This window comes from Physella acuta, unplaced genomic scaffold, assembly GCF_028476545.2.
Source record: "Physella acuta isolate Inbredline_101_S28 unplaced genomic scaffold, ASM2847654v3 ptg000450l, whole genome shotgun sequence".
Taxonomy (NCBI): domain Eukaryota; kingdom Metazoa; phylum Mollusca; class Gastropoda; family Physidae; genus Physella; species Physella acuta.
This window is the reverse complement of record NW_026731969.1, coordinates 1022520-1033499: the sequence shown is the minus strand read 5'-3', so window position 1 is coordinate 1033499 and position 10980 is coordinate 1022520. Positions and strand designations below refer to the sequence as shown.

Sequence of the window (10980 nt, the reverse complement as noted above, 5' to 3'; positions counted from 1 at the left end):
TGATCGAATGAAAACTAAAATTAATGAGCTATTTAAATAAAATATTTAACAAGAAAAACCGAAATAAAAAATTCATTTATTTAAATTTAGTATTTGTATGATTTTGTCAACTTTAATTTTATATTCTAGAATATAATTTATATTAATCCGTATTCGAACAGATTTATTTTTTGGAGCTATTAAGCTATTCAAAAGATAGATCAACTTTACATAAGAAATAAATAGGCTAAATAATTTTTTTTTAATAAATGAAAGTTTGTAAGCCTTCTTTGTGAACTTTACAATGAGTGGCTTGTAGACTAGTTATTGATGGATCATAGATGTTAGATTTATAAAATTAAATTAGAATATGAATAAATGTAGGTAATCTAATATCTATCGTTTTATATATATTTTATTATTTAGGTTAGTAAAATCGGCCGAGGCTAGATCTAGTACGTAGTAGTAATGTGAAAAAAAGTTGCCTCGTTGTTGTTATCATTCCTTCAGAATCATTAGCCTCCCTAGCCTAGGCCTATTAAAATAATTTATATTTAGTATTATTTAGACCTATATAATAATATCATAATATGAGAATGGCTTTAAAGTTACTTTAAACTTTAAAAGGCTTTTAATACAAGTAGGCCTATAAACATCACTTGTATTTATTTACCTATAGGCCCTAACTGAAAAGTTTTAATATTTAATGCGATTGATTAAAAACATGTACATGAATGAATCTTTGAAACATGTTTGTAACTTTCAAAAAATAAATCCTCCTAAAAATATGAAATAAGTGCTAAAATTTAATGAGTCACCATTTTTTAACATTACTAGCCTTGGTCAATTTTAGGTACCTAAAATGATAGATTTAGATTACCTAAATAGTAAATTTATATGTATTAATAAATTAGAACGTTAAAAGCAGTCTGTCTAAAATTCTAAACTAAAGTCTAAGCCATAAGTCATGACATAGCATAGAGTAGTAGAGTATTAGAATTATAGCATAAAAAAGCATAGTCAAAAAAAATATAAGTCATCATATGGTATGACTATGAATGAGTAGTCGACACTCAACACAGTAACATAATATTACACTTTACTAACTTTACACTGTAACACTAATTTCAAATTTTAATGTTTATATTATTTAGGCTAATATTATATTTGTATGTGCCTAGGCTAGGACCTGGGCCTAGTGACTCGTGAGTGAATGAACAGTAAAAGTTAAGTTAAACAATAGTTAAACATACTCAGTTTATATTATTGAGTCATGTGCACTGAGCTGTCTTTTTAGGAATCTAGAGAGATCATTTTTGGCATATTAGTTAAATGAAATGCAAAGATCTGATTTAATGAGAGTTAAATTGAAAGGAATTTATAATCACAAAAAGGATAGTTTTATACACATTTTGTGGTTAACTTATTGAATAGGAATCAGTTACGATTCACCAAAACATTTAGAATGGCAAGCCAGAAAATAAAAACTATCCTTATTGACCTAAGTGGAACACTACATATTGATGATGATCAGACACCTGGTGCAGTTGATGCATTAAAAAGGTAGACCTATTTTACTCTTTGTTAAATCATTTGTATGATATGTATTTAATAATGAAACAAAAAATAATTTTCTAACTTTACTGCTTTGAATATTGATGAATCAAAATGATCAGCAGTGTTGTCCATAAAAAGGATACCACACACCTAGGGTATGTGGAAGGGGGGGGGGGAGGATTTTGGAATTTTTTGATGAAATGTTAAGTGAGGGATGGAGGTTGTTTTATTATGTATCTCTTATTAAAAAACAAAAATGATTAGTCATTTGTAAGGGTGTAAAAATCAGCTAAAATTATGTGACAACATTTAAGTAATTGTTGCTTGTGATTTGATTGACCTGACTTTCATAATGTTTTGAAACAAAAAAATAAAACTCTCTACATCAAATTCATTGGCTTATGAACTTTTATTTCTTTAAAGGCTCTCAACATACTTTCTGTTTTGTTAGAAAATTAAATCAAATTATTTAATATCTTTTGAATTTCATTGATGTCTATCAAATTAAAGTATTTACCTCTATTTTTACAGATTACAAGCCAATAAAAACCTGCACATAAAATTTGTGACCAACACAACAAAGGAGAGTAAAAACTTTCTGTTAAATAGACTGAACAAAATTGGTTTTAGTGTGACAGGAGACCAGGTGTATACCTCACTGTCTGCAGCTAGAAAACTAATTGATGACAAGAAGCTTCGTCCATTTTTTATGATTGACAAAAATGCTTTGGAAGACTTTGAAGGTTTGGTAATGAATTTTCCTTTGATATCCTGTTCGTAAGGAAGCAAACTAAGTTCTTGTAAACATTTTAAATATTTAGTAAATAAAGATTGTGTGTGATGTTTGTTAAAAGTGAATAATAAAACCCTTTGCTGATATCAAACTTATTTAATTTTTTTTATAGTAAATAGTAAATTACCCAAAATTTTAAAATGTTGTATGCACTATTATTATATCACTGTTTGTTTAAAAATATTTACTTACATTACATAACCTTTTTAAAAACTTTTTTCAGGTGTGCCAACACATGATCCTAATGCTGTGTTGATTGGCTTGGCTCCTGAAGAATTTAATTATGAGAACATGAACAAAGCTATGAGGTATGTAACTTTAAGCAAAAAACTATTTTCTAGTTTTTGACTGGGTTTTATGTTATTCTTGTCAGTATTGTAAAACACTGGGTAGCTGAGTTATTAAGCACAACACTGCTAGTCTGGACATATCATAATTGGATTCCAATGCAAACCTAGGATGTCATTGAATGCACTCAGCTATGATGTGTGTCTGATGTAGGTCAATGGAAATCAAGCAAAAGTTGATATTCTTTCTGAACAGTCAATCCTTTTGTACACAGAGTTCACAAACAAAATGATGAAGTGCTTCTGCCCTTTTCAATATTCACTTTTCTTAAGGTACTTTAATAATCCATTGTGACAAATAACAAAGAATATGTTTAATAATTTATGTAAAATGCACAACCATCTTTGCTAAAAGAAAAGATAGTTATAATTAGACATGATATCATGGTTTTCAGAGACACATTTAGCAACTGTTTCTGTAATTAGAAGCTAATTAGTTTTTATTGCATTTCAGGCTGCTTCAAAATGGAGCTTCATTGATAGCTATTCATAAAGCTAGATATTATAAAAGAAACGATGGCTTAGCTTTAGGGCCAGGTAGATATTTAAAAGTATATGTTTAAAGTGTTACCAGAATATTCTTAACTTCAAAGTCTTCTTTGTTTTAAGTGTTAACAGAATATTTTTAACTGTAAAGCTTTCTGTGGTAAGGGGGGTGGGGGGATGAATGAATGAGTGATATGTTGAATGAATTATATTTCTGTCGCTCCAGCCATTGATATGTCATGAGGATGTGAACACTATCTTATTTCCTCAGAAACTTTACTACCAACAACTAATGCCTCTTCAGTCTTGTGTCCTACGTCATTGATATCATTGTCACGTCTCAGTCACGCTACACATATTCTATTAAACAAACCAAACACGCGCCCATACTCTCGAACCAAATCACTTAACGTCAATACCAACTAAGTTTATATCGTTCTTATTAATCCCTATGTCTAGTCATATATATATATTTATCTATGCTATAACACCTTCCTTGTCACATATCTTCTTATAGTCTATTAATAATCTCTTTATTAATTATCTCATTAATACCTGTTAGGTTACTATCTTATATTTAGTTACTACATTGTGAATTTCTAGGCCCATTTGTTGCTGCTCTAGAGTATGCAACAGACGTTACAGCAGAGGTTGTAGGCAAACCAGAAGCAAATTTTTTCCTCTCGTCTATAGCAGAGTTGGACTGTGAACCTGCTCAGTGTGTCATGGTTGGTGATGTGAGTATTCTTTCAAACACATTGTTCGTAACATGTACAACTCAAAAAGACCATAATTGTTATTTTTTTTCACTCAATTTGTTTTCAGTAACTATGTACAAAAAGACTTTTTTTACCTGTTTATTTAAAACAACCCATTCATTACATATATAAATTAGTTAGGTGATGTAAGTATTGTTACAAACACATTGTTTGTAACATGTATAACTCAAAAAGACCAGAACTGTTTACACATTTTACTGGAGTTTTTTTTTCTGTACCTATGTGCAAAAAGACTCACATTTTTTACCAGTTTATTTAAAATAACCCATTCATTACATATGTAAATTAGTTGTAATTGAATGCCCTATACACTAATCTTTATTTTTAAAAAATATATATTTTTGAATAATTATAATTAGTGTTAAAGAAGAAAATATAAAGAGCAGTTTTATCTGTCAGAAAAATCAATGATGACATTTTTTTCATGAGGTCTGATTTATAGAAAACAAAAGTTTGGCCATATTTCTACCTACATAATAGACTAGGCATGCTGCCCAGCTTCGCTTAGGCTTTCGAAAACATTGAGAATTTGCTTAATCAATTCGCCCATATAAGGCGCCGGTCAGTCGAGGTCAGTTTTGACCCCCTCATCGTAGACTTTTTGCGGACAGACAGAGAGAGAGAGAGAAGTGCGAACGTGGGGTTTTATAAATTAGGATTGGATTAGTATTAGAATATATTATTTAACTTTTATTAATTTTATAATGCAGGCAGATAACTGTAAAGATGCATCTGTCAAATAGAGTTACGCTTGTTTTGCTAATGGTTTTACCAAAAAATATTCTATAAAATACAAAATCAACCTACTGAGAAAACAAGAAGATGTAAAAATACATTTAAAAATGTGCTACTAACCAGCTATCCAGCCCTGGTTTATAAAGATTTTAATTTTTCAGGATGTGAGAGATGATATACAAGGTGCTCAGACTGTTGGAATGGTTGGCATTTTAGTTAAGACAGGTGAGATTGCACAATAACTGCATGTTGTTTTACAGTTTATTGGTCAGCCATATTCGATGGCATTTTTAGTGGAGACATATGAGATAACACACATGCTACATGCAGTTTAGTGGTCATCTATACTCAATGGCATTTTTAGAGAAGACAGGTGAGATAATACACATGCTACATGTGTTTAACAGTTTATTGGTCAGCTCTACTTGGTGGCATTTTTAATGGAGACAGGTGAGATAATCTGCATGTAGTATATTCGTCAGCCATACTCAATGGCATTTTTAGTAAAGACAGGTGAGATAATACACAAGCTGCATGTTGTTTAACAGTTTAGTGGTAAACCATACTCAATGTCACAGTTTTAGAAGATTTTCATACCACACTACTACCATCATTGTCACACATTTTTGCTAAACATCATACTCCCCCTTTTAAATGTGTTTCTCTTCCTTTTTATTTTATAATAATCCTAATATATAAAAGCCCATGTGCGCACTTCTCTCTCTCTCTCTCTCTCTCTTTCCGCAAAATATTTTCGCAGCATATCACATCAGAATCTTTAGCTATGTATGGAGAACTTGATACGGACTTTTGTTGAAAATAATATGGTAGATGTTTTAAATGTATAAACAAAATTTTATTTAAATAAGAAAAGTAAAAAGTAAAGGCATATTCGAATGTAAAAAAAAAAAATCAGTTTTAATTATGCAACCGGAAAAGCGTTTATCGTTGAGACAAGAATGCCGATATCGATGACGTCACATGTCATATATTTGAAGTACGGAAAGTACATAAAACCGATGGCGTCATCTTCCAATTTTAGAATACTAAGAAATGAACTATTTCATTAAAATTTGATTTAGATCTATAGATTTACTTATCGAGGCCTAATTTATGAAATTTATACAATTTGCTCTGCCAAAACTAATACAAATTACTTTAAAAAACAACATAAATACCATTGAAAAGCCAGGTTTTAACAGAATCATTTAAGTCTTATAATTAATGTGCACATTCTATATATGGTGTTGTGTTGACTAATTATGTATATAATTTTTTTTTTTTCTTTCTAATAGGTATTAGTAGCCTATGTTATTTTAAATGTGTCGGACTTTTAGCTATTTAGTTATTTCTTTGAGTTGTCACTAATATCGTTAAACCTGTAACATTGCATTTTGACCATTAACTATTTTATAAAATATTCTTCTGAAAAATGTAGGCATATAACATTAAAATATATAGACCTATAATTCACGTTTAACGGGTACCGACGGCCAGTAATATTAAAAATTCTAAACATTTTTTTCATTTTCATTTTAAATATGTAAGATATATGCTTAATCACATTTATTAATTCCCAATACACCTTCTGCCATGTAGCACATGATTACAAAGGTCTAATCCCTGCGCAATCTCATGTTTGAGATTTTATACAATAACCACTATGAATAATTCAGTTAAACAACTGCAAAAAAAAAAAGCTCATGTTCAGTTTTTGTTTAAATTAAATTAATTAACTAACTTATTTTAATCTCAGCTCAATTGCTATAAGTTTATAAATCTAAATGAAAATATTTTTCATTTGTGGCAATTTTTTTCATAAATATTAAAAGAAGGTACATTGCTATTTCCACTACTAGTAGTGGCTTAGCAAAACAAATATAATTTTTTCATTGCGTTGATATGTCATTGTACTGATTCATTTCAGGTAAATACAGAGCAGGAGATGAATCAAAGATAAACCCAGCTCCTTACAGAGTTGCTGACAATTTTAGCCAAGCTGTTGATTATATAGAAGAATTACTACAGTCCTGAGACTGCGTCTTCATTCATGTACTTGTTATTTAAATTGAAAGCCAGTTTGTGTATATCCTAGTTTGAATAAAAAGTTTAATTTTTATATGAGGAAAATCTGGACACAATACATTTTTGATATTGCTACAATGTTATGCCAATTAAAAATTGCTTTACATTAATCTGACTGCTGTTTTTTATTCAAAAAAAGACTTTTAAAAATATTTCAATTACAAGTTTTTGGATGCATCCTAGGGTTTAGAAAGTTCCACATATTTGGAGTAGTTGAATGTCCTCATGAACCAAATCAGTGTTCTCTCTCTCTTCTTTTCACAATGGAAATCCTGGAAGCAAAAAACGCTTTGACGTTTAAATAGGAAGAAACTTTTTAAATCCAGTAATTTAAATTAAATGCTCATTTATTTTACAAACGTAAGGCACATTTTAAAAGTGAAACGAGATTATTTATCTTACAATTTCAAAATGCTTTGCTTTTAAACAGTTACATAATCTGTCATTGTTATAAATACTATGTATTAATCTTTGGTAAACAGTGTCCCTAAATTTTGTATAAATGATCAAGTAAAATACACTTGCAGTTGTGATAATTCCTAGCTGAAATAAATAAATAAATTTCCAGATATATATATATATATATATATATATGTATATATATATATATATATATATATATATATATATATATATATATATATATATATGAAAGTCTATGGTCTGTCTTTTATACATGAACACATCTTTTATCTAATCACCATAGGACTTTGGAAGCCGTTAAGAATACTCTTGGTGAGGTTTCTGTCATTAACTCATTTTGTTCTGGGGGCCGGGGGCAGTAGGGTGCCATTTGCGCCAACAGGTCCTCAATGGCTGTCTTAGGACCCGGGGGTCAGTTTTACTGTTTGATTAATTGGTCAAACTACACAAGTGATCAAGTCAGTTGATACGCCCCTTGGCTCCCATGTATTGTGAGCACTATGACGCATTTGTTTGTTTTTTAAAAGAGTCATACACTATAGATACAGTGGACTACTGGAGTCGTTGACTAAGAGGAACCTGACGCGCCTGGGAGCAGTAGAGCTTAAATGGGCGCTCTGCATTTCCAAGCAGCATACACACATACACACACACAGACATACGGACAAGATTGCAAAGCTATATTTTTCCGACTCGGGGATGTGGAAAATGTCGAGATTTGTATACGAGATAGTAAAAAACAACAGAAAATTAGGTCCCTTGTCTAAATATCAATATTTGGTAACAAGTGAATGTTATCAAAATTTCTTTTCTTCTGACATCCCCACAACGCGCACGACGGGTACGCTCGTTAAAAATAGTATTCAATCCTCCTCCCCTCCCCAATGTAAAACTGTTAAAGCAAAAGTCTAATTGGAGTCACGCTTGCTTTTATTTTATTTTTAACTCCACCCTTTTCCAACGCCACACGTCGTCGTCATCACAAAAACCAGTCTCTCCCCCCAAAAAGAGTACCGTGCCCAGAGTTTTCTTCCGGGCATCTCTTTGGGTGGGCGAAGCCCCCCCCCCCCCCCAAAATTTTTTTACCGCCCTCCCCCAAACGAAATGAAATGTATATAATTTATATAGAAAATATATACTTTTAACAGTGTCCGCCCCCCCCCCGAAGAAAGTCTACCGCCCCCCCCCGAAAATTTCAAGTGCCCCCCTCCCAGTGCCCCCCTCCCCCCGGAGAAAAAAGTCTGGAAGAAACACTGCCCGTGCCTTTGCATCCCTTGCCCAAATTACGATCTCTTTCTAAAAATATAAAGTAACTTCTATTATTATTATTTTAAAGCGACATTTATCAATTTTCGGATATGATGACGTTTTTTTTTTAGACAAGACGTTTTTACCAGAAGCGAACCCAGTCTTTATTAATTTGTGAGGATACTAACTTTTCCTGATTTTATACTATTTTCAAAATCGGAATTTTTATGATCTATTTTTAGAACAGTAAAAATCGGAAATTCCAAATCAAAAACTTTAACCGGTTTCGAACTCGGAAAAATAAACTTGATCAAATCCAGATTTCAAAGAAAAATGTAATTGTTTGTAGGCCTACCTTTATAAATTATATTAAATTATTAAATATTAGGCCTGGCCTAGGCTCACGTTAGCTTTACGGTAGCTACGCCACCGGTAGATCTAGTACCATTATATTTAATTATATTATAATAACATTTATTAAATTATAAACGTATTAAAACTATTTTATTAAGAACTAATAAGAACTAAGAATATTTATTTTATTTATATTATATTAGTAATTTTAAATTTAGTTTAGTTACTAAACTGTTTAGTAAGATAGTAGTATGTTACTAATACTATGTATAGTTAAGTATAGTACACCACATAGTACATAGTAAATAGTAATACATACATATTACATAGTCTACGTTTATCATTATTTATTCATTTAGGCAATTTTCAATTTAGGCCTAATTATTACTTATTAGTATTTATTATTTATCATCTAGATCTATATATATAATTCTCTTCTGGGATCAGTTAGAAAACAAGCTGCAAGCGCGCCTTACAGTCCCCTCTCTTTCTCTCTATCACTATCACTACCGCCCCCACCCCACCCCCACATGATCTGGTGAGCGGTGTTCACTCTGTTTACATTTTACAATCACAGAGACGGGTTTGGTGACGGCTATTAGCCTATTAGGGGCATATAATTTAGTTTGAAACGATTTTAAACTTAGAGGAGGTAACTAAGAGGAGGCTGCTTTCACGTGGGGGGGGGGGTAGTGTTTTTAAGCAAATATTTTCAATGGCAGCATTGGTACTGTCGAATTCACAAATTATAAATTAGTGAAAAGTAGAAAAAAAAACAACTAAATAGCGGCGTATGATACGCAGCGGGTCGGCTCGTTAATAATAATTTATGAATAATGTGATTATGTAATAATTAATTTAATTAATTAATAATTATGGTTATCTTCTTAAACACTAATGAGTGACTAAGACTAATAAAACTTGATTACTAAATATTACTTATTGATAAAAATATTTAAAGGCTCACGCGGCTCACCCTAATATAAATATTAAATTAATAGAGACTGATCAGTAATTATAGTAATGCAAATAATACTCTATGAGTATTATTACTATAGAAGTAGATAGTAGAATTTATTTTAAAATGTCTGTTAGTTTGTCTGTAGGTGTGTTGTAAATCTTGTTATTCAATTTTGACTATATTCTATTGGTATTGTGATTTCCTATAATCTTTACACATATATAAATATTAGTCCCTGAATACAACGGAATAATTTTGAATTAAATTAGATAATGAATTAGTCATTAAAATAAATTTAAAGATTACAAAATGCAATATTAAAAGGGGAGAAAACAATAGGATTAATCTTAAGAAAGGGCAGGTAACTCTCTTTTTGTAAAATTTCTATAAGGTTTTTAATAAGGAAGCTGACTTAATTTTCTTATGTAATTTAAATAAGCTATTTGTGATTAAGTATAGACCCAATATTAATAGTATTTTGGTTAGCCTTTCAATATTTAAATAAATATTTTAGCATAGTATATATAATAAACCTAAATATATTATATTTTACTTGTATTTAACTCGACTCAATTTTGTTTTTTCACCAGTTTTGTTCCATTGAGTCGACTCTCCTAACATCACTTACACCTGACAGGAAAAAATAAAGTGGCTGTGCAAGGTGATAACTGCAGACCTTATTAAAACAGATACATTCTCCTTCATCTTCATGTATGGACTTTTCTGTCATTTGTTTACAGTGAAACACCCTGACATAATATATACATTGAAGATTCGATATTAATCTACACACTTCACTTTAACATCATGTCTGGTCTGTTAACAAACGCTGATATCAGTAGACTGGTAGGTGTATTTGGAAGTAACTGGGAAAGTGTGATGCTGATACTTGGCTTCAAGAAAGCTCAAATTGAGCTGGAGTTGGAGAACAATGGCCACAATGTGAACAGGGCAATCCCAGGCTTGTTGATAAAATGGCGGCAGAGAGTAGGAAAAGATGCCACATTTGAAAACCTTAGGAAAGTGTTCAAAGATGCGGAGGAGCTCCATTCTGTTTCAATAGACTGGGATGTGTTTGATGAAGCTTTGAGTAAACATAGCTAATGCTCTTCTGATAAGGAGGGAGTGTGTGAATTTTAATGTGTGACCAGAAACTATTTTAAATAACACAATGTTTTAACTGTTTTGATGATTACCCTATTATATATTAGAAATTATTGAAGTTAGAATTAG

At 31.0% G+C, this 10980-nt stretch overlaps 1 protein-coding gene across 6 annotated transcripts; it reads left to right on the top strand.

The window, feature by feature from the left end:
• Positions 1 to 210: 210 nt before the first annotated feature.
• LOC131943274 (haloacid dehalogenase-like hydrolase domain-containing protein 2) lies at positions 211 to 6889 on the top strand. 6 transcript variants are annotated; one of them, XM_059303297.1, is made up of 8 exons: positions 211 to 254; positions 1414 to 1542; positions 2068 to 2279; positions 2553 to 2637; positions 3131 to 3213; positions 3766 to 3899; positions 4838 to 4901; positions 6604 to 6889. In XM_059303297.1, exons 2-8 carry the CDS (start codon positions 1445 to 1447, stop codon positions 6708 to 6710), a joined length of 783 nt encoding a protein of 260 aa, XP_059159280.1. In that variant the 5' UTR covers positions 211 to 254; positions 1414 to 1444; the 3' UTR covers positions 6711 to 6889. The 6 variants fall into 6 exon arrangements, with proteins under 6 accessions (XP_059159280.1, XP_059159274.1, XP_059159276.1 ...); XM_059303291.1 differs by having other exon boundaries at positions 216 to 359; XM_059303293.1 differs by having other exon boundaries at positions 216 to 359; positions 1161 to 1542.
• The last annotated feature ends 4091 nt before the right edge of the window (positions 6890 to 10980 follow it).

Coding starts and splice junctions, on each gene's coding strand:
- LOC131943274 (XM_059303291.1), top strand. Junction 2,638..3,130: donor AACATGAACAAAGCTATGAG/GTATGTAACTTT, acceptor ATTGCATTTCAG/GCTGCTTCAAAATGGAGCTT. Junction 3,214..3,765: donor TGGCTTAGCTTTAGGGCCAG/GTAGATATTTAA, acceptor GTGAATTTCTAG/GCCCATTTGTTGCTGCTCTA.